Source organism: Periophthalmus magnuspinnatus, chromosome 21 (genome assembly GCF_009829125.3).
Source record: "Periophthalmus magnuspinnatus isolate fPerMag1 chromosome 21, fPerMag1.2.pri, whole genome shotgun sequence".
Taxonomy (NCBI): Eukaryota; Metazoa; Chordata; class Actinopteri; order Gobiiformes; family Gobiidae; genus Periophthalmus; species Periophthalmus magnuspinnatus.
The window spans coordinates 20,683,543-20,707,316 of NC_047146.1; the positions used below are offsets into that span (position 1 = coordinate 20,683,543).

Sequence of the window (23,774 nt, forward strand, 5' to 3'; positions counted from 1 at the left end):
AGCAGGCTTGCATCTCCACAAACCTGACTCCTCCAGAAATGTCTTCAGTCAAACCTTTATAAAATGACTTTAAATCCAAACAGCAAATGCAGTGATTGTGTATTGTTGTGGCAGATGTCCCACTCTGAAACAAAGCCCCTGGGGATTTGAACTGGGCTAATAGACAGCGCTGGTTAACCCTATAAACTCTGCTATTTACCACTGACAAAGATGGATTCAGACACCAAACGGACTCAGAGGTACAAGTGTGTCTTTATATTTGGGTTCAAGTATAAAAGCCGGGGTTGGGTTAGTCTGAGTTTGATAAATGAGGGACATGACAGACTTTAGGAAACGTAACAGAGAGGATGAGACCCCAGTTTAGACCTGGCTTAGTCCTGGGTCTCATTCCTCAAATTGAGTCAGAGCTGAATTTGTAATACACTATCAGTTCATTTGATTATTTAAGTTTATTTATATATGTTAAATCTGACATGTAATCATCATATTTAACTAACAAAACCCAGAATACAAAGATCACTGACGTTAACTGACTTTAGTGTAGTATTTTTGTTGTGCGATCATGACGCTACAGTATTTTTTGAGTGTTTTACTGAAGATAAACATTATGAAACTTTATTTGCCAACTCTGTTTAACTTAAATGAATGACGAACTAAGGTTTCAACTGATCGTTAACATTTTGAATAGTTTCGGGCGAGTAAAATAATGAAAATAAAGTCAAGGTAATGGTGAGCATGACTGACGCAAATTGTGCAACTGACTCAAATTGGGGAATGATGTTGCGTTCATTCTGGTTTGCTAACTTCCTGGCTTCCTGGTTCAGGCCGGAATTAGGCCTGGTTTAGATGTAGTGTGTCTTAAGATCACCCTGGTTTAGTCCCATTTTAGATCTGGTTTAGTCTAGAACTAGAGTTTGGGTTAGAACTGTTGGTGTTTGGCTCTTTTTGGTTTAGACTTGCATTTTCGCCTCCTAGTTCAGAACTGGTTTGAATGTCATTTGGACCTGTTTAAGTTTAGTTTTGGTGTTAATATCATCCTGATTTCATTCCATTTTGGGTCTTGGTTTAGTCCAGTTTTAAACCTGGTTTCGTCTCACTTTAGGAATCTGAAGATTTGGTGTTAGACTTGGTTTAGACCTGGTTTGGTCTTGCTCTTATTGGTTCAGATATGGTTTTAGTCCCTTTTAGTCCCATTTTGGTACATCTGCTTTAAACCTATAAAAAAGACCCCTTATTGGAATCGGAGGACCTGGTTTAGATCTGGTTTGGACCTTGTTTTACTGTGTCCATTATTTCAACCCTTATAATGGGTAATACTTGTTCAGACCTGATTTAGGCATAATTTAGACTAGATTATCCCTCATTCAAAACTGTAATTTAAACCCCTTTTTATCTAGATTTGGTGATCCTGGTTTAGTCCTATTTTAGATCTGGTTTAGTCTAGTTTTGGGCTTGGGGGTTAGAACTGTTTTGGTGTTTGGCTATTTTTGGTTTAAACTTGCCTTCTCGCCTCCTAGTTCAGAACTGGTTTGAACGTTAATTTGGACCTATTTTAGTCTAGATTTGGTGTTTGGTTTAGTTCCATTTTGGATGTGGCTTAGTCCAGTTTTAAACCTGATTTAGTCCCACTTTAGTAAATAGATCCATTCTTGGAATCTGAAGACTTTAGACTCAGTTTTAGACTTGGTTTAGACCAGGTTTGGTCTTGCTTTTACTGGTTCAGATATGTTTTTTGTTCTGGTTAGTCCCATTTTGGTACCTCTGCTTTAAACCGATAAAAACTGACCTCTTATAGGAATCGGAGGACCTGGTTTAGATCTGGTTTGGACCTTGTTTTACTGTGTCCATTATTTCAACCCTTATAATGGGTAATCTTTGTTCAGACCTGATTTAGGCATAATTTAGACTGGATTATCCCTCATTTAAAATTGGCTTGAATGCAATTTAGACCTGTTTTTTTAATCTAAATTTGGTGATCCTGATTTAGTCCTATTTTAGATCTGGTTTACTCCACTTTGAGACTTGGATTAGACAAAGTTTGTTGTTTGTCTCGCCCTGCTTCAGATATGGTTTTAGTCCTGGTTTAGTCCCAGTTTAGCGCCCAATTGTGCCCAATTACCTGCCCATAACAATGTGAAAAAACAAAACTAGTTCATTTTAAGCAGTTTGCAGTGGTCTAATATTATTCCTCACTTACTTTATACACTCAGAGCATCCTAATTATAAGGATAAGGAGTTTATAAGCACATATCACAACAAAGTGGAATAGAGACAAATTTTGCTCAAATGTATGGAAAAAAGAAAGATACAGAACCTTTAATTAAACTATCTTTGGAACCTTACAACCTGCACTGGTTTAGTCTCATTTTAGTCCTGCTTTAGACTTATAAAAAAAGACTCTTATTTGAATCAGAAGACCTGGTTTACACCCTATTGTGTTTTCTCCATTATGTCCTCCCTGTTTTTTCCCTATAGTTTTTTTTTTATCCACTGGTTTGGGTTCAAGTCTAAAGTTGGGGGTTGCTGGGTGTTGTGTGGGGGGCCGGGGGGGAGCAGCAGAGGTTATGCCCAGAGGAGGAAGCTGGTTTTGGGGTTGTGTTGCTGTGAGGGCAGCTTGATAAATGAGCACTGTGACAGACTTCAGACGGAGATAATGAGAGGAAACAGCCCATCAAAAAAGGCTTTGTCAAGATAAGACAAGTCAAAAAATAACTGAAGATAATCGTGAAATATTCAGACAAATGTATGAAAAATGTAACTGTTATCAGACGTTTCAACTATGGCTCTTTGTGTTTATGTTTATTTAAAGAAGACCTATTGTGTTTGTGTCTGCTATATAGTTAAAATTTATCCCGTGGATCATTGTTATAATTTGGACATTTTAAATCACAATATTCATCAAAAATGACTTAATAAAAGAAACAAGTTTGTTAGAAAACTGCGGTGCCCAATGGGAGCTGATGACGCCACAAACATCATGTGTCAAAAAGAGCCATGGAGCTGTCAGCCCCTCCTATGTATAGTTGCACATTACAATAGCAAGTAGCAGATTTTTTTTTTCATTTGTACCAAAATGACTATGCAAGGCTGCCAAATACTATGTGTATCACTGATTAAGAAAATAAAATTGAAGAATGAAGTAAATACAGAGCAGTGGGTGTGCACCAGTGACGGTGAAAACAGGGATTGACTGGTAATATGACGTCTTGAAAATAAGCGATAAAGAGCTAAAACATGCATGAATCACTCCAAAAACAACTTCAAGAGGGTAAATGAGAAGAGGAAAGAACTATAACAGACATGTGCAAACTAAGGCCTGGGGACCACACATGGCCCTTTGGGTTTATTAGTCCGGCCCACCGTAAACCGCAGAAGGTTTACCATTAGCTATTATATATTAAAATAGCTAATGGTAAACCTTGTTCAATTTACCTTTTCAACAAGTAGTTGATATTTTGGCACTTGATAAAACTGAATGTGAATTTTTCTGCTGTGTTTATTTAACTGAAATTTGATACATTGATTATTAATTTAAATAATCCATTTGAAAACCAATTTGTATATACACTCACCTGAAGGATTATTAGGAACACCATACTAATACGGTGTTTGACCCCCTTTCGCCTTCAGAACTGCCTCAATTCTACGTGGCATTGATTCAACAAGGTGCTGAAAGCATTCTTTAGAAATGTTGGCCCATAGTGATAGGATAGCATCTTGCAGTTGATGGAGATTTGTGGGATGTACATCCAGTGCATGAAGCTCCCGTTCCACCACATCCCAAAGATGCTCTATCGGGTTGAGATCTGGTGACTGTGGGGGCCATTGTAGTACAGTGAACTCATTGTCATGTTCAAGAAACCAATTTGAAATGATTCGAGCTTTATGACACGGTGCATTATCCTGCTGGAAGTAGCCATCAGAGGATGGGTACATGGTGGTCATGAAGGGATGGACATGGTCAGAAACAATGTTCAGGTAGCCCGTGGCACTTAAACGATGCCCAATTGGCACTAAGAGACCTAAAGCGTGCCAAGAAAACATCCCCCACACCATTACACCACCACCACCAGCCTGCACAGTGGTAACAAGGCATGATGGATCCATGTTCTCATTCTGTTTACGCCAAATTCTGACTCTACCATTTGAATGTCTCAACAGAAATCGAGACTCATCAGACCAGGCAACATTTTTCCAGTCTTCAACTGTCCAATTTTGATGAGCTCGTGCAAATTGTAGCCTCTTTGTCCTATTTGTAGTGGAGATGAGTGGTACCCGTTGGGGTCTTCTGCTGTTGTAGCCCATCCACCTCAAGGTTGTGTGTGTTGTGGCTTCACAAATGCTTTGCTGCATTCCTCAGTTGTAATGAGTGGTTATTTCAGTCAACGTTGCTCTTCTATCAGCTTGAATCACTTGGCCCATTCTACTCTGACCTCTAGCATCAACAAGGCATTTTCGCCCACAGGACTGCCGCATACTGGATGTTTTTCCCTTTTCACACCATTCTTTGTAAACCCTAGAAATGGTTGTGGGTGAAAATCCCAGTAACTGAGCAGATTGTGAAATACTCAGACCGCCCCGTCTGGCACCAACAACCATGCCACGCTCAAAATTGCTTAAATCGCCTTTCTTACCCATTCTGACATTCAGTTTGGAGTTCAGGAGATTGTCTTGACCAGGACCACACCCCTAAATGCATTGAAGCAACTGCCATGTGATTGGTTGATTAGATAATTGCATTAAGGAGAAATTGAACAGGTGTTCCTAATAATCCTTTAGGTGAATGTGTGTGTGTGTGGAATGGAAATATAAAGTTAAAACCATACTTTGGAACATTTACAGGGAGATATACAATTCTATAACATATTGTGGAAGATTATAGCCAAAGGAAAAACATTTGTATTGAAAAAAAAAAACAACAAAAACAGCAGGGGACCTTCCTCCAAGTCAAATAAAAGTCAGGTTTGTGGAGATGCAAGCCCGCTCAGTGCACGCTTGTCTCTGTGGAGCGTAAATGCATTGCACTATTCCAGCCCTGGTTTGGTCCTGTTCAGGTTTAGTTCCTTGTTCCGTCCCATTTTAGCCCCAATTTTGATTTGGTGGACGACCATATATCAGAATATGGGGAGTAATCTGTGTGCACACTCAATATCTTTTAAATCAGGTGAGCAATAATTGCACAAAAATTGAATACAAATAGAATATACCACTGTTTCCTATTTGACTGCCATTCCGCAAATACATGAGAAGATCACAAGCTGTTAACAAGGCGGAGCTGATTGGTCGGAGGTGGGTCTTTGTGTTTCCCAGCATGTTTTGGGACGGCTGGCCCAGGGTTTGGGGCGATTAGAGCGGGACGGGGGTGGAAGTGAGAAAGGAGAGGGGCAAAAGGGTGTGAAGCTAAAAGGAAACACAGAGCCAGTTCAGTCACGGTTTGTTAAAAAGCAGATGGTGGACGCACACTTTCAACGCTGACATTGTGCCAACATTATGCTAACACGTGCTAACTGCTGCTAAATACCCAGGCTGACATTTATGACAGTTTAAATGGATAATGAGATTGGCACAGTTTCATGGCTTTTTCTGAGTGGTTTAGGCCAACTTTATACTTGGTTTTGTCCTGGGTTCATTGTGGACCTAGTTTAAGAACAGGCTTAACTGTGGTCTAGTCCTGAGTTAGACTTGATTTAGACCAGATTTGAGCTGGTTCAGAACTGGTTTGAACTGGGTTTCCTCTTAAGATCATCCTGGTTTAGTTTAGTCCAGTTTTAGATTTGGTTTCAAACTGTTTTGGTCTTCTTGGTTCTTTTTGGTTTAGTCCTGATTAGTCCTGATTTAGACTTGCCTTAGTCCCAGGTCAGAACTGGTTTGATTGCCATTTGAACATTCTGGACCTGGTTTAGTTTAGTCCAGTTTTAGACCTGGGTTAAAACTGCTTTGGTCTTCTTGGTTCTTTTTGGTTTAGTCCTGATAAGTCCTGAATTAGACTTGCCTCAGTCCTGCCTCAGAACTGGTTTGAATGTCATTTGAACCTGTTTAAATCTAGGTTTGGTGTTAATATCATCCTGGTTTAGTCCCATTTGAGATCTGTTTTTTTTTTTTTTCAGTTTTAGATACAATACAAAACAATTAAAAAAAACAACAGCGAGTAAATGAATACAACTGTCAAGATGTAAAAATCTTCAGCCCTATCTATTGTAAAGTCCAGTTTTATCATACCCATTGTCAGGTAATATAGCTTAAAAAATGCAATGTTTTTTTTTAACACTGTTCAAGATTTGAATGTCTATAACCGTTGTTTTATAATTATTAATGCATAAATAATGGTAATTTCAAACATATCCAACAGTTAGAATTCAGAATAATGCAGATTTAGACTCAAATTTTGTAATTAATGAGGTTATACCTTAGCAGAGATGTTTTGCTTGTTTTAATCGGCCACCTCTTCAGCAGACGTGCATTGTTCTTACTATTTAAAAAAGGCACTGTTTTTGGTGGAGGGCCCAACACCTTCTTTTCTCTGCGGAGACATTGCTGTTTTACAAGGAATGTTCCACAAAATGAAATAAAACTGAATCTCCATGGAGAGCACGGGACTCCACCAAAACCAAGTCTTTTGTGACAATAAAAATCTCTGTACTACAAAAACAAAAGTCATTAAGTTTTATAACAAAGAAAAACTTAGTGTGGACCTTTCAGCAAAGCGTGATGGACCTTCTGCCAGAAAAATTACGCTGTGTACCTTTAAAAATCCTCTACATACAAAACTCTTTAACGCTTTTAATAATGTTATAATGCTGTTCTCTTCTCAAAAACATACCAGAATTGTGTTGTCCTGGATTATTAGGTGTCTACATCCCTAAAGTTTGTCAGTAGAAAGTATCTGATATGAAGTCTGAGTTTTGTTTCATCCGTGAATGAAACAAAACTCCAGGTGTTTGTGATGAGGAAACATCATTATACCATAGATCACAAATCACAATACTGTATAGGCCTTTAATACTGATTGACTTCATGGTAATTAGTCTCCATGTCCCTCTCCTCTCTCCTCCCCCCGTCCCGCTCCGATCAGCCCGAACCCTGCAGCTCTCCCAGGCCAGCCGCCCCCAAAGCATGCTGGGAAACACAAAGACCCACCTCGTGGCCATCAGTTCCACCTTATTAACAGCTTGTGATCTTCTCATGTGCTTGGCCTGGGCTGGGTGAGCAGAGGAGGGCGAGCTATTGAAGAAATGCACCTGTTTAGAGAGGACAGAACGGAGCAGAGCAGTCACTCGCAACTGTTAACTTCACATTAGAGAGAGAAGAGGGGGGCAGGGAGGTAGAGGATGGGAGGTGAGAGAGAGAGGGAGAGAGAAAGGGGCTAAAATAGAGAAAGAGAGGATGGGTAAGGAGAGAGATGGACCAAAAGAGTGAGGGAGGGGTGGGGCAGAGAGCAGGTGCACCTCTTTAGAGCTGTCATTGGATTGTATTGGGTTAGTTTTGGAGACAGGTCCTCAGTCCAAATCTGTTTTTAAACTAGACTGGTTTTACTCTGTTAGTGTCACTACTTCCATTCCTTTTATATCTCCATTTTTGCAGTTTGTGATTTTTGCGAAGTTTGCCAAAAATCCCCCAAAATAACGCAGTAAATAGTGAGCTGTGGGTCGATGTCACTGAAACATTTAAAGATAAAAGGTGTGGATAGTGTTTCTGTCTCAAAGCTAATGTTAACCTTTAGTAAAACATAAAATTAAAAAAATTAAAAAAATTAAGACAACCCATTTTTATATTTCAATTACAGTATTTTGATTTGTGGCATTATTTTTATATTTATTATGCTGCAAAATTTGCGTTATTATGGAGACAAAAAACACAGTGTCCTCCAGTCACATTTGTACTTTGTGGTCAATGACATTGAGCCAATGGGTCAAGTCCTGGGTAAGTACTTTTTATTCAGAATTTCTGCTCAAAAACAATCGATAAATGTAGCTGCTTTGATAGTGTGGATCCAGCCGCAGACAGAAGCCTCTCTCATGAGCCCATAGAGTCACTTTGCCTGTGTCACTGATGCTCCAGGTTTTTGGCCGGGGTGTCTTCCTGCTGTTCAGACCCGGACACGGTGCACACAGGCTGGGCTTTGAGCTCCAGGTGCAGCCCCTTTCTGGGACAGGCCTCTCCAGATGGACAGTGGACCACCGGCCATAAAGACACCACTCTTCGGCCCTGTTCCCCCTGCTCCAGCCCTGCCCCAGCCTGGCTCTTTTCACAGCCCAGGCCGGATGCTCTGGAGTGGGGGAGGGATCATAGGACACCCCCTTCTTTCACCCGACTTCTGGATGTGATGGGAGACGTGCAGGTGTCACTATTTTGTGTAAGGAAACCGGATCTACAGCCAGTCAAAACCAGGGAGTCTGTAACTGTTTATCATGTCTGACTGCTCAACGGATATTCCAATGAAATTCAACTAGATCAACATTTATTCTATGTTAAAATATTGTGTTTTGCAGGTATGAGGGGAAAAAGCAGAACATGTACTCTTTCACACATTGTATACGTTGAAATTGTGAAATTATCTTATTCATTGCTAATAAAAACATTTGTTTTAGAATGGAAATTGCAGTGATGGTGCCCTTTCATTTAATGGTGCCCTTTATAAAACATTTATGGTAGCTAGTGACCTTAGTGCTGGAAGTTGCCTGAAGAATTTCCCCCGCAAAGTGGCAGGGCAGAGACACAGTGAAGAGTTCAATCAGTCACAAGAAGCTTGGAGTAGAGCTGGTGCTCCACAATGGAAGATGCCTCCTGTATCCCCTAGGTGCATGACCCACCGGGTATAGAACCGTCTGTCTGATCGGGGAAATGGATGTCTCTTTATAAATATAGTGATCCAGCCCCTTTCCCATTTATTTTCAGTATTTTTCACTATTCAAGGTCGACAGACGCAAATAAACAAGACACTAACTGACGACACTTGCATATTATACTGTGATTTACTGTGATTTCTCCAAAGACTCATACATACAAACACACCAAAACCTCATACAAGGCTCAACAATGCCACATAGCTATTTTTCAACAATAAAACATACAGGATACAATGAAGAAAATGCAAAATAATGAGCTATATAATTACATTCAAAAGCATTAATATCTGAAGAAAGAGTATGTCTTCTCTAAGGAAGTAAGTCAAAACTATACTATGGTTTGACAAGACACATACCTTAGAAAGATTCCTTAGATACATCCTTTAAACAGCAATTAGACTACTATCACTGCCCAATGACCTGACCCTAACCCCTGTATCATGAATACCCCTCTCATTCATCCTCTGTTTCTCTGCAGGTGCCTGGTCCTTCTGCCTTCCTCCCCATTCAAACCGAACCCAGCCGGACACCCACCTACCCTGTCTGCTCACCCCAAAACAAGGTGCTTTCTGTGGGCTCGAGTGCCGTCCTTCCTGCCTCCCTACCTCCACAATGCCCTCTCAATGGGGAGGTTTGTGGTTGGCAGTGCCCCAGCAGCTTCACCTGTGCCTGGGCTTGAATGGCGGCGTTGTGGTGCCATGGAGCCGTGCCCGTGACTTATGGACGATAAATGAACAACCACCTCAAATCCACCCATTTACACAACAGGTTCTATTCAGAGCCTGCCAAAACAGTTTTCTGACACGATTAGCGCCGAAGCTAATGTGGCTAACACCTGATTGGAGCACACAAAAGGAGCAGGAGTTAAAAGCTTCACCGTTGTTGTAAATTGAATTAAATTGTCAAGTGTAAGTAGATGTTGTATGGACGTGCAACACACAAAAACGAGGTTACTGAAGAAATTCCAGCAAAAATGCATTTCATTATACACCTAATTAGAAACTATTTTCAATTCCAAATCCAAATTTCAATGCAAAATACTTCCAGACCCTCATTTTTTTTTTAACTAGTTTTGCTCCTGAATTGCAAAACTTGAGACAACCACTTTTTTCTTCTAGTAGTTTTGTAGTAGCACAATAGATATATATTTAAAGGTGTAAGAAAATTGTTTTATTAGATGAAAAAATACAACAAAAAAAAGAAAGAAATACTGTGTACTTCAATACTACAGGTAATGAAATCTTTATGACAATCTATGAATGGATTATACTTAAACATAATGGGACTTCTCTAGGGGAGTGGTAGATATGACCTGGAATGTTTCGCAGTATTGCATTAAACTTTTCTATCTTGCTATCTTTATTCATATACAACTTTTTTTCTTTTAAGATACCTTGAATAACCTGAATTCATTGGTTGAGCGGTGCGATTCCGACTCCCAGATGTATGATGTTGTTGTGTCCTTGGGCAAGACACTTAACCCACCTCGCCCCCAGTGTCTGCGTACACTAGTAAATGAATGTGTGTGCGAATGGGTGAGTGGTTCATTGATGTAAAGCGCTTTGAGTGTTTTGAAAGTGGAAAAGCGCTGTATAAAAAAACTTGACCATTTACCATTTAGTCTTACTACAAATGGGGTCACCTCTCCACAGATCTGACCTATAACTTTGCCGGCTAGTATTACCTGTTTCTACTGAAGATGAGCTATACATTTATTGCTATACCATGGAACATAATCACAGTTATAATCAGGTGACCCAGAAAAGTTTCATCTCCTGATCCTTTAAACTGTTGATGGTCTGTGTGTGCTGCTGAACTCTTTGTCTCTGATGGGAGGAGCTGAGATGTTGGGGCCACTTTAGGAGATGCTTTGGATCTGATTACACTTTTGGGAGCCCCGACTTGAGATAAAACCAGGAGTCGACCCGCTCATCTCTCTCTCCCGCTAAAGACACTGAAGGCGTCTGGGGAATAGATATTTTTCACAGAGGAAATTATGACATATTTTTGCAATGATTTTTGTTTTACTAGTTTTTACAGTCACTCTTAACTATTTGAGGACTTTTTGTAATGAGTACTTTTGCTTTGAACCCTTCAGAAATGTTTTGATTCATTTGACAGTTTAAAGACTTTTACAGCTCCATCTTCATACTGGGATTTTGCCATTGAACTGAACTTTTTTGTTTTTTGTTTTTTTGTTATACTTGTCTTTTTAAACTGTATACAACTCAAATGGAAAAATATATATATTTATTTATATATTTATTTTTGCATTGATAGCTTAACATTTCAATTTTTTTGCTTTTGCTTCATCTTTAAATTGTTACTTTTGATGTGGAAGATGACAAAATCTGACTAAATCTGAAGAATCTGCCTTTTTATCTGAAGAATCTGACTTTTTAAACTGTATAAAACACCCATGGAAAAACTCTGAATGAGTTGAAATTTGTTGTGTAAATTTTGAGTGAATTTTGAGTCTTAAAAGAGAAAAGTTTTTGCTACATTTGACCATTTTAAATCAATCTGCAATACTTCCCTCCCATATAGAAGACCAGCACGTTGCTATTGGACCATGAACCCCCACCCGGGCCACCCAGGCCACCCTCTCCCCCCTCGAGACTTACCCACCATCCCTCACTGCCCCCCTGGCTTCTCACTGGACCCCCGCCTGCACCACTCTCCGGTAGTCGGTCTCCACCGCCCTCCAAAACCCCATCGTGATCTCAACCCACAAGAGCAACTACAGCTACGTCGCAAAATCAACAGCCGTGAGCGAAAACGAATGCAAGATTTAAACGTCGCGATGGACGCTCTTCGAGAGGTCATGGTTCCCTACGCGACAAACCCAACTTCTCAAACTCCTGGGAGAAGACTGTCCAAAATTTCAACGTTAGTTTTGGCGAGGAATTACATCTTGCTTTTGGGATCTTCGTTGCAAGAAATGCGCAGACTGCTAGGAGAGGTTAGCAGCGTTGGGGTAGCTTCTACTCCCATACCAAGGTTGTTGCTAACGGGCGGTTGCTGGCCGGTAGTGTCCAATCCGGCGCAAATTCTGCTAACTCAAGAGGCTTTTATAGCGCAGTCGTCCAATGCGCCTTCGTCCAATGGGAAATGTCCAGTGATAGTGCCTCCTTCTGGTCAGGTTGAGGCTATGATCGTCCCAGGTCAGTGGGGCAACGCAGGGGGGAGTCTATGTCCGTGCGGAGTCTGCAGACTGCCCAGGTTTAGTCACGCAACGTCACCAACGAGATTTCCAAAGTAGAGACTGAAACTTTTTCTTATGTTTTTAATCACATGGAGACAGGAGACAGTATTCCTTTTTAGCGTATATGTTATTTTATTATAAGACTCTAAAAGGACATACACCCTTGTTGAATCTAATCATTTATATCAGTGGCAAAGTTTGTCTGTGTAATCCCTCAGTCGTTCCAGGTATCTATCTAGAGTAAAAGAAAAATTCAAACTAGAAAAAAGTTTTGAGTGAAGACATTTCGCGGCTTCTTCAGTTCTGGTCAGATTACTGGTGGACACTTCTTTATTCCTACAACTTTTTTCCCCACTGACAGATTTGAATTTTTCTTTTACAATGGCAGCGTTTATTATCTTGCATTACTGCATTATTAAATTATTGAAAAATAAACAATACTGATTTAAACACTACAAGAATGTGGTCTGAAAGCAAATTACAAAAGGACTATGGGCACTCTTTGAACTTTTGACACTGGCCAAAAAGACCAACTACTTTTGTCAGTTATGATTTCATTTAATGTTTTTAATTACTAATCTATTGTTTACATGTATTCTTATAGTATTTTTCATATGCAACAGGGTTAAAATGTTAATCTCTTTGAAGTGCTGTAAAAAATGTATAACACTAAGACCATTGGAAAAAATGTAATATGAAATGGTGCTAAATTCAAATGAAATACTGAAACTGCATTTATACTTTTATATTTTGTGATTAATATGTTTGAATAAACTTGTTTTCTTTGAGTAAATATTGTGCCATCCAAGTTTCTCTGTCTTGCTATAATGCTTTATATTTGTTCATTCCAATTGATCCAAACTTAATTGTCTGCTTGAATGATCAATAAGTATGCACATATCATTTTAATATTTATTTTTTAGTGCAAGGACAAAATAACAACATGAGAAAAACAGTATGAAGATGGAAATGGCATGTAACATAATATTATATTGCATAGTGATTACACATTTAAATTAGACAGGATACTTCATTTGATGTAAATAGGATTAGAGGTACAATATGTAACTTTTCTGGTGGAGGGAGTCACCTGTTTGTCTCCATGGAAATGTTGTTGCTTTGCCTAATGCTGCAGAGTACAGAATTCAAATGAAATATGCTGCATTTAGGTAATTAAAGGTGTTTGTATTGCTAAAAATGCACCATATCTTTCCAATCTGTTAATGGACTGTAATGTAAGTGAGACCAAACCTGGACCATTACAAATACATTGAATGCCACATGATCTGCTTCTACATCGCCTTTCATACACCTTCAATAGGCCTGTCACGATAACAAATTTTGAAGTTCGATATATTAATGAAGAAAATATAGACGATAATCGATAATACTGAAACTCATTTATACCACTGACACAATAATAATGCAGGATTATCCCCCAAAAAGTGTACAGTAGTTAAGTTGGTGGAGTATTTGTCCACTGATCTGAAGGTTCAATCTGAGCTGTTCAATCTGCTAACTCAGAAGTTGGCGGTGCGATTCCAGCTCCCACAGATGAACGCTGTCATTGTGTCCTTGGGTAAGACACTTAGCCCACCTCGCCCCCAATGGCTGTGTACACTGGTGTATGAATGTGTGTGTGAATGGGTGAGTGGTTCCTTGATGTGAAAGCTCTTTAAGAGCCCTGAAAAGGTGGAAAAGCGCTATATAAACATGTGACCATTTATGATATTATTAAAAAACATGAGCGGACAGCAGAATGAAACACTATAGTACCTAGTTTGTGTCTATAATGAGTCATAGAAGTTATTTATTCAACCTTTTTACGGCTTAAATTTTACTATACAGCCAAAAAAATACCAAAAATGTTCCAGTCATGCAAAAAAAATATACACATGACGAGGCTGCATAAGGCTAAGCACTAGCCGCACCAAAACTGAGACAAGAACGAGGGCTTTTGGCTGTTTTTTTCTTCACAAAAAAGGAATACACTCGAAGGAAAAGCAAAACTGGATATGTTGGTGACACAATTGCAATTTCATAATCTGGTAACAAACTTTGTCTTTAATGCTTTATATGGAATTATATATATACTTTATATGGTATTATTTAATTGTTGTTGTTTTTTTTGTTTTTTTTGCTTGTCTTGCATTTTAAATAAGGCGCCCATGAAAAAGAGAGCCCAAGTGGTCTCATTGGGTTACCCTGTAAAAATAGTCATAAATAAATCAATAAACAAATAAGAAGAAAATAAATAAATTACCAAAAAAAAAAAGAATAAAAATAAATAAAAAATAAATTGATCCCCCCCAAAAATATTGTTCCAGCTTTCATATATTGAACTCTAAGTTGATACAGTAATTATCATGACAGGTCAACCCCTCATATTCCCAGTAGAACCCGGTCCGTCTCCCTGGTGTCTCTTGTATAATCCACAGGTGTAAATTTCCAGACACTTCTTTGCGCTCTTAAACAACAAAACCCTGAAAAGATGTCTTCTGCCCCCCCACACCTCCTCAGTGTTCACTCCTTTAGTCCCATTCAAACTCCAAACAAGCAAAAGATCAAAACCACCCTGCAATTAGCTCCCAAAGAAAGAGCACGTATTTTGATCATTCACCCCTCTCTTTTCTCTGTGTGTCGTTGGAGATGTGGGCGCCCGCTCGCTCACAATCACAATATGTTGAAATGGCCAGAAAACGTGTCGCCAATGCGCAGGGACTGAGATGCACTGCAAAAACGGTAGGATTGAGTTAGCTGGAAGTACAATTTTCTGGTTGGATTTTCTGGCTGGTTGCAAATATTCTTTCTTATCTTAAATGTGCGATGGATGAGCTACTCTGCAAAAATAATGAGTAGTTTTAACTGATTTAGATTGAGTTAGTTGGAAGTACGTTTTCTGACTGGATTCAATGTGTTTTTCCATGTTTAGATCTGAATTTATACCAGAAAACGTGTTACCAATGCGCAATGAAAGATGCTTGGTTGTTTAAACTAGACTGGATTTAGTTAGTGGTAGGTCTATACCTTTTTTTGTCACGTATTTGTACTAAAAATTTAAATAAGCGACAAAAATATATTGGGAACACAACTTAGACTACTCATTGCACTAAAACATAGTTATAAGTTACATATAATTTACTTCGTGGCAAGAGATGTGACAGATGAAGAGGTAATGCCCTAACTTTTACCTAGCAACAGCGTCAAAACTTATTCTTCTTTTTCTTTTTATTCTCCTTCTTCCTTCCTTCCTTTCTTTCTCATAGACTGTATAAAGAAGTGGACTAAGTGAGTGTGACGTCACCCGTAGCGTTCAGCTCCAGTCAAACGAAGCTCATCGATGGTGGCAGTTATAAGGGTGAATTTGGAGCCAAGTTACATATTAGGAATTCGCACCACGAGTATCAGAGCAACCAAAAAGCCAATCAGGAGCGAGGCTGTTGAAGGTAACGCCCCTTCCCACCTGCACCGCTGGTTGAGCAGGGAGCAGGTGCTTAGCAACACTGTCAATCAAACCTGTTGCTAACGCTAGGGGGCGGGACCTCGGTGAAAGAAGGCAGCTGATTTGTCTGTTATTAATGTTCATATCTTGATTTATAGACACAATAATTAAATAAAAATACCATGATCATGTAGAGCGGGTTAATACAAACATCTTAAGACCTAGTAGTAGTAGTAGTAGTAGTAGTATTAAAAAAATACAACAGCGTGACCTTTAGACAATTTTAACTACTCAAAAAACTTAACTATGTATATTATTTATTATCACATTTTTTTTTTTTTTTACAGTGTGTCAAACTAGATCAAAAAAACTGAAAGCACAGTGGAGTTTTTTGCTCCCTCAACATGGCAACAAGCTCTACATTGGGTCATAATCGTGTCGTAGATTAAATATGCTCCATAATTGGCCTGGCTGGACAGAAGGAGGATTAGTCCGGGTGAAAGGAGACCTGTGAATGCACCAGGCGTTGGACAATAGCTGAGTTGGATGCTATTAAGTGAGATTAGGTTAAATAAGGCTTGATTCTGCCCAAGAGGAGCAGGAGAGGCTGGTCCACACATCAAAGTTACATGGTGGAAACTTGATGCCATTCATTTACATATAGCTGCTTTATAATAGTGTTTTGTAATGCATGAATCGCATAGAAGAGACTCGAAAATGAGACCAGGCAGTTCAACAGCTGTAACAATACGACATAATGCGTTAGTCTTGTATAGCACTTTTCAAGATGCTCAAAGTCGCGTTACATTTGGTGTTTATTCAGCACTTGGTTAAAATTGGTGTGAGTTTTACAGCCGGACATGCCCCGGGGCAGACTGATGACTGCCAATCTGTGTATTTGACGGCCACAATCTCCCTGAAAGGTCCGATATGTTACGCAGAATTGGCTCGTGTGAACTTTTACTCATGTTATAGTACTGTTACTGTCACAAAAAAATAGCAGGAGTTGTGTTTTGTTTCATTCACACATGTTTGAGTAACACTTTATTATTAGTCTCTCTACATCTCCAAAGCTCAAAATGCTCTGTTCCACCTTGTGATGTCATGAAGAGGTAGTTTTCAAGTTAACCACTACCTTTTACCTTTTGTTTATTAGGCTGAAACTATTCAAAGGATTCTCATGAAGGTGTATTGAGTTTACAAACACAGTGGAGCACTTCCTGCATCACCGCATGACATCACAAGAGGGAACAGAGCGTTTTCTGTTTAAGAGAAGGATTCAGGTAAATATGCAGGGTTTGTGTGTCAAACATGTGTGAATGAAGCGAAACACAACTCCAGGTCTGTTTGTGATGAGGAAACAACATTATTACTTAATTTGAAAATATCATAAGATGGGCCATTTAAAGGTACACTACGCAACATTTCTGGTGAGGAGTCCCCCCAGCTGCTTTTCTCTCTGAGGATGTTAACGCTTTGTCTGAAATGTTTCACCGTATGGCATTAAGCTAATAATCTTTTATGTATGCGATTACATCATTGCTACATTCTTCGTGAAGTGAGCAGAGTCTCCTCTCCACAGATCTGACCTGTAACCTGGCCTGGTGGCATCGCCTGCTTGTCAACATGAAATTAATTAATGTTTAATGGTAAAGCAATAACACAGTGCACCTTTGCAAACTCAAAAGGGTGAGGTAAGAGGAGAGGTGGGATAGAATAAGGAGCGAGGGGGAATGAATAGAGAACAGAGGGAAAAAAGAGACGAGAGAAAGAGGGGAAGGGTAGAGATGATAGAAGAGGGGTAGATTAAGGATGGAGACAGAGGAAAGATGAGAGAGAGAAAGAGCGAGACAGTACAAAATAAGAAAAAGTCTGAAAGGATGAGGGAGGAAGGGAGGAAGAAGAGAGGAAGAAGAGGCAGAGGGAGTGGCGGGAAAAACAGGAAACAGATTGGAGAAAGGGAGTGATATAAGATCGAGAATAAAGTAGTGGCGAGAAAAAGAAAGAGAGGAAAGGAGAGAAGCAGGGGGAGAATGAGGAGAGGGATGTAGAGTAGAGAGTGGAGATAGAAGAGAGAGAGAGAGAACGAGAGACAGAAAGAGAGAGAGAGATTCATTTACATATAGCTGCTTTATGTCGATGAGGATTAAGCATCTTGTTCTCCTCTGTCTCTGTTCTGGCCTGTGCCTCGTTACTTCTGTTCTCAAGGCGCTAAAGTTCAGCCCTCCTTTGTGTCCTGAATGTCTCTCTCATCTTTCCCTCTCTCTCTTCTTTCCTTTCTCATTTCCTTCCACTTCCTGTCTTCTTCTAACTATCTCTCCTTATCTCACCTTCTCTCTCTGCTTGTTATTGTTTTCATCCCTCCTTTCTTTTTCCACAACTCTCAGAGACCAGCGCAAAGTTTAAAGCTGTCAGGGGAAAGTTAACAACAACTAGCTTGCTAATGTGCACATCCTGATTATCCAAGGTATTTTTGAGCAGTGGAAACACCTGTAACTGAATATTTGTCAGATAAATAACTTAAATGCCAAACTGTGTGCCCTGCGGTCTCTCACATGGAGGACCTCTTGTGCGTTTGAATAGTCTTAACTGGATCTCCGCCTGGACCTGTTTTGTTGTCCAAATCAGAGCCTGACTTTACAACATGCGTCCGCCTTATTGTCTCCACTGTCCCACCAACCCGCTCCTCTCCAGCCCCTTTTCACCGCACTTAACCAGGCATCGTGGGGAGTCCTTTGGGTCCTCGGAGGAAGTGTCCCGGGTGTCATAAATTCAGCCCCCCCACCCACAATGCACCGCTCCCGGGACCCCCATTCATGGCGAGTCCTAAATCACGGCCCGGCCTTAACCCCTGCTTTGGGACACATTGGGGAGACATTGGGGTGAAGGGAGGGCTCGTTAACCAGCGTGTTCGCCTCCTCCCTGGTCCATCCCTCCTGTCCCATTCACCGCTCCGAGGAGGGCCAAAACATTTCAACTGCGGCCCACCAGCGAACAGCCGCATCCCAGACAGATTTCCAAACATGGGAAACTGTTCAGAGGGATTTAAAGATGTACTACGAAACTTAAACCCTCACCTGCTGTCTCCATGGGATATGTCATTGCTTAGCTTGGAGTTTATCACATTGAATTAAACTTCTATCTTGCATTTATATAATTACAGGTGTTTTAATTTCTGAGAAATATCGAGGAAAAACATGCATTCTTACTACATGTGGGCTCACGTCTTCACAGATCTGACTCATAACTTGTCCTGGTGGTGTCATCGTTAAGTTTAGATAGATTTAATACCATAGATAGGCATGTATACTATTCAGGTGTAGGGCTGCAATTAAAAAAGTCAAGATTTTGTGACCAACAGGCACTATTAGAATGTAGAATGTAGAAAAAATATAGTCCTCTGTATATTTTTGATTTTATTTAAATACATTTTATTGATTATCTCATCTTATCTTGTATTGAAATAAATGAGACATCACATGGTTTACACACAGTAGAGGAATTTGCATAGCGGCTCCTATAGTGACCCAGAAAGGGAAGTTTGCACCTGCTCCGTGCTGTGTTACTCACGTGTACAAGTTCATATAACCAAAATAATACATATAACTGTATCATGAATAAAATATTAATGAAGCGATAGAATAGTGTTAATATTAAGGTGCCACTTCCTTCATGAGTCTGACTAGCTTCTTATAGGAAAATGCAACTGATCAAATTAAAAATAACTGTTCAAACTCCCATAGCCTGTCATTTAAATGTGAAAGTGCAAATTTGATGTAAATGATTTTGACTTCAGCTGTTCAAACAAACCACAAAGGAAACAGCGCCCATGAGATTAGTCACTGGTTTTATTGGTGCCATTAACAGTTACCACACTAATGCTAATGCCTATTCACGACTAAATGTTAACCACTCTGCCGCAGCAACACAGGGGAGGACATGCGCACTCCGCTCAGAGAGATCAGGAGTCGATCCTGCAACCTCCTTACTGAGAGGAGGAGACTCAGGGAGGACATGCAGAAATGTGTGCATGCATTTGACCCATATGTTAGGGTTAAACCTGTCAGCGACCCTCCTCCAAATCTGAGCCTGGACCTTGGTCAGAAGTACCTAGCATGGATTAAAGCTGGTGTGAGTCCACTTGTTATTGTCTTATTGAAATGTTATTACTGCTTAGAAATATCGCACTTGTATTTATTCAGTTATATTTTTGTTGCTTGAACAAATAATGAAAAACCTACACTCTTACTGTAAGTGCACGGACTTGCCTCTCCACAGATCTGATGTCATTATATTCTTCTATTACATCACATTTGTGAAACTCAAATGTGGCCCTCAACAGGGTAAATTAAAAGGTATGATGGTCTAAAAATATCATTTTATCAGGAGATACGCAGTTACACAGCCATATTTTTACTTCTACGCAAGTGCATATGCAAAGTTTGTAACTTGAATAAGTATTAAATACAGAAACAGTTAACTAACAAGTAAAAATTTGTTAGATTTATTTTACATCTGGCCCTTTGAGAGCAGCCATTTTGCTGTTGTGGCCCTCTGTAAAAATGTGTTTGACACCCCTGTTCTACAATCTTACTAAAAGTGTACATATGGATAAAACTCAAACTTGCTCACTTCTCGTCTCTCTGAGCTCATATTCCGTCTGTCTCTGAAAGCCCCGATGTCCAAAGTTCAGAGCTTTTGGTCTACACCGCTCACTTTCATGTTAAGGGTCCTATATTATGCAAAATTTACCCTTGAGAGCTTTAAGCCATGTTGGAATGCTGTTACCTCATCAAAAACATACCCAAGTTGTGTTTTGTTTCATTCACACATGTTTGAGTAACCCTTTATTATCTGTCTACATCTCTAAAGCTCAAAATGCTCCATTCCACCTTGTGATGTCTTGTACAGTAGCAATAGTTTTCAAGTTAGCAGCTCCTTTTACCTTTAGTTCAATAAAGATCGGCAATTTCAGGGATGAAATAATCCAAATGATTCTAGTGAAGATGTATGGAGTTTAAAAACACAGTGGCACACTTTCTGTATTACCACATGACATCACAAGGTGGAACGGAGTGTTTGAGAGAAGAACTCTCTTAAATATGCAGGGTTTGTGTGTTAAACATGCGTGAATGAAACAAAACACAACTCCAGGTCTGTTTTTGATGAGGAAAAAACATTATAACATAGATCAGACAATAGCATTCTGTACGCACATACTTTATAAATGAGACAGACAAGTTTAATGCCACTGCGGAACATTACAGGCAAAGGAATAACATCTTCATAGACAGTGGCAGACCCTCAAGTGGCATAGAGCACCTTATGACCTTATAAACTCCACTGTTGTTCTGACAAAAAATCCAGGGATGATTGACAAAGTGTACATCACATTATATTAAGGGCCCATATTATGCTATTTGATTATCTAAAATAGCGTAAAAATGATCGCCAAAGTTGTGTTTTGTTTTATTCACACATGTTTAACACACAAACCCTGCATATTTAGGCTTTTAATGCCTTTGAATGCTTTGTTCCCGATTTGTTTTTTGAGCAAAATTGATACACTGTAGAGCTGTGTAATGTCTGCATCTGATTATAAAGCGGTTTATTCTGCAATAATCAGGAAATGTGTGTTAAAATACTAGTTATTGCCAGCTTTGCCGTCACAGCAAAACTCCAGTCTGGCCTCTGAGCAGTGAAAAGCATGTTTGGGATGAATAAAGTCAGTGCAGAACAACTTTAAAATGAACTAGCTCTGTTTTTCACATTTTTAAGACAGTAAACCTTTAACCCTGACTTGTGAGAAACTTGGAGAAAGGTTGGTTCAAAATAGACACATTTGAACTTGAATTTTATGCTGTAGAATGTTACAATTGCAAATACGCCCAATCCCACGTCTTTCAGTGTTCCTTAGTGTTTGTGGCATTGAACCCGCAACCCCTGCTCTCACCTCTGGCCCCGATTTGGCCTTGGAACAGAGGAATTCCAGTTAACACATCACACATTGGCCGCTCTATTCTGGCCTATTCTAGTTCGGGACGTCCTGACAGCCACCGCACCACTGCCCCTCCCCTCTGTCACGGCCCCTCCCCTGTATTTGGGATGCTCTTTGGGGTTAATGGAGTAGTTTGGCAGGCGGGCTTGTCGTCGATGTGGGGAGTCCCGGGGGCTGGAGGGGGGCGTGGGGGGGGTGAGAGGGGGGTCCATTGTCCCACACTGAGACGGGTTAGTTTTTCAGTGTTACTGCTGCTCCACTGCACTCGCCCCACAGCGGGAGGGGGAGAGAGAGCTAAAGTATCAGAGGTATTGCAAACTATACAATTACTTTTACAATGATTTACTACTTTTACTTGTACTACTACAGTAAAAGTCATAAAATTGGATTAAGAAATATATGATGTGATGTCATCCAAAACCCACCAATAACCACTGTGTAAATACAAATACAGTAGTACATGCGTGTAGTATGTATTAAAGTTTTATGGCTTTCTTTTTCAGTGGTGTAGAATTTGGTGAAAAGGTCATTATAAGATTTCATTTGACGTAAAATAAATGTCTTTCAAAAAAGTATTCAAAATCTACTTTACAGATACTTTTACAGCTCTGAGCGGGATACGACCCGTGTGGAATATTTTTCTGCTCATAATGTAAAGTTGCAGTATGTCACTTTTTCTGGTGGAGTATTCGCCACTTGCTTGTGTCCATGGTGATGTTACAGTTTCATACTATAGCAATGAACCAATCTATCTCTATGGAGACAAGCAGGTGACACAACCAAGCCAAGTTACAGGTCAGATCTATGGAGAGGTAATAATGCATTTCTTGAGCAATAAAAAAGAAGAAATGCCACAGTAATATTAATAACAGTAACTGAATAATTCTAAGATAGATAATGCCACACTGTGGAACATTAAATGATAAGCAGTAACAAATAATGAAAGACCAAATAATAGTAAATGTATGGAGATTCATGTCCAGTGTTTCTCATTATAAAAACAAGTCCTTCTTCTTCTTCTTCTTCTTCTTCTTCTTCTTCTTCTTCTTCTTCTTCTTCTTCTTCTTCTTCTTCTTCTTCTTCTTCACATCATTATTATTATTATTATTATTATTATTATTATTATTATTATTATTATTATTATTGTTGTAATTAAGACTAAATCATCAGAGTTGATATCACTAAAAGTATGTGAAGTGTGTGTCCCATTATAACATGTGTAGAGTCTAGTGTTTGTCTGCAGATCATTGTAGCGGTGCTGAAGAGCTGAGCAAACTCACACACTCACAGTGAGACCATCAGTCACACAGACCTTCAGTGTGGACAGGACAGAGCTATAGTCAAACCACAATGTTTACAATGGATTAAACATGGGCTTTATTACAAATCACGTTATGATCAACAAAATATATGATTAACTTTTACCTGTGTAATTCCTCAGCTGTCCAGGTGTGATCCATAGCAGGTCTGATCTTTTGATATCGATTGTTATTGCTTTTCCTTTTTATCTTAAAGGTGAAGGTAAAAAAAAGCAGGGATTATCAATGCAAGAAATCTCACATGTCATCAGTACGCCTACCAAAAAAACCCTAACAAAAAAAAAAAAAAACATCCAAAAAGCAGGGATACTTTAAGCCCAAGGGACACATTAACACATAAGAGTTATTATCTCTACAAGTCACATATGCTGTTCATGTCCAACCAGAAAGTAATATTATGAACCTCACTGACTCTTAAAGCAACACTGTGTAACATTCTGAGTGACTCCATGGAAACAGAAAGTTTAAACTAGACTTTGGAATGAAGTAAAGCCAAAGAAACATCTGCCTGGAAACAGCATGATTAGGCCCTCCTCTGTTTATCAGCGCAATAAAAACATGCTTTTATTTCAGTGGTTTACTGAGCTAAAAAGTTACACGATAAAGCTTTAATATAATCAAGCGCAGTCTAACCTGTCACTCACTTTACATTCGTCCTTCTGTTTGTATTTACCTCTCCTGGCGCTGCTCTGAACCTGTCCATCTGCTGCTCGTCTGCTCCAAGGACAAAATCTACAAAAACACTATTTTTTTTTTTTTTTAACCGCTGCTAAAATCCTCCCGCTCTGGTTTTAAGATCACCGTCTGACGCCATTTTGGATCGGAGCCACTAGACTTCACCCTCCGTTCCCTCCACGCCGCACCCTAAGGACCCCACTGACAGCTACAACCCCCAAATGGACGTGCTAGCAGAAGGCGAGCTTTTGCTGACCAGTGCGAACGGGACAGTTAAGACCAAGGGCAG

The 23,774-nt window shown here is 39.6% G+C and overlaps 1 protein-coding gene across 1 annotated transcript; it reads left to right on the plus strand.

Annotated features, from left to right (window-relative positions):
• The first annotated feature begins 11,418 nt into the window (after positions 1–11,418).
• On the plus strand, positions 11,419–12,108 carry olig1 (oligodendrocyte transcription factor 1). The gene has a single exon (XM_033986471.1). The coding sequence runs from the start codon at positions 11,419–11,421 to the stop codon at positions 12,106–12,108; it is 690 nt and encodes a 229-aa protein (XP_033842362.1).
• The last annotated feature ends 11,666 nt before the right edge of the window (positions 12,109–23,774 follow it).

Bases quoted from the DNA above. Each gene is read 5' to 3' on its own strand.
- olig1 (XM_033986471.1), top strand. From the start codon at position 11,419: ATGAACCCCCACCCGGGCCACCCAGGCCACCCTCTCCCCCCTCGAGAC.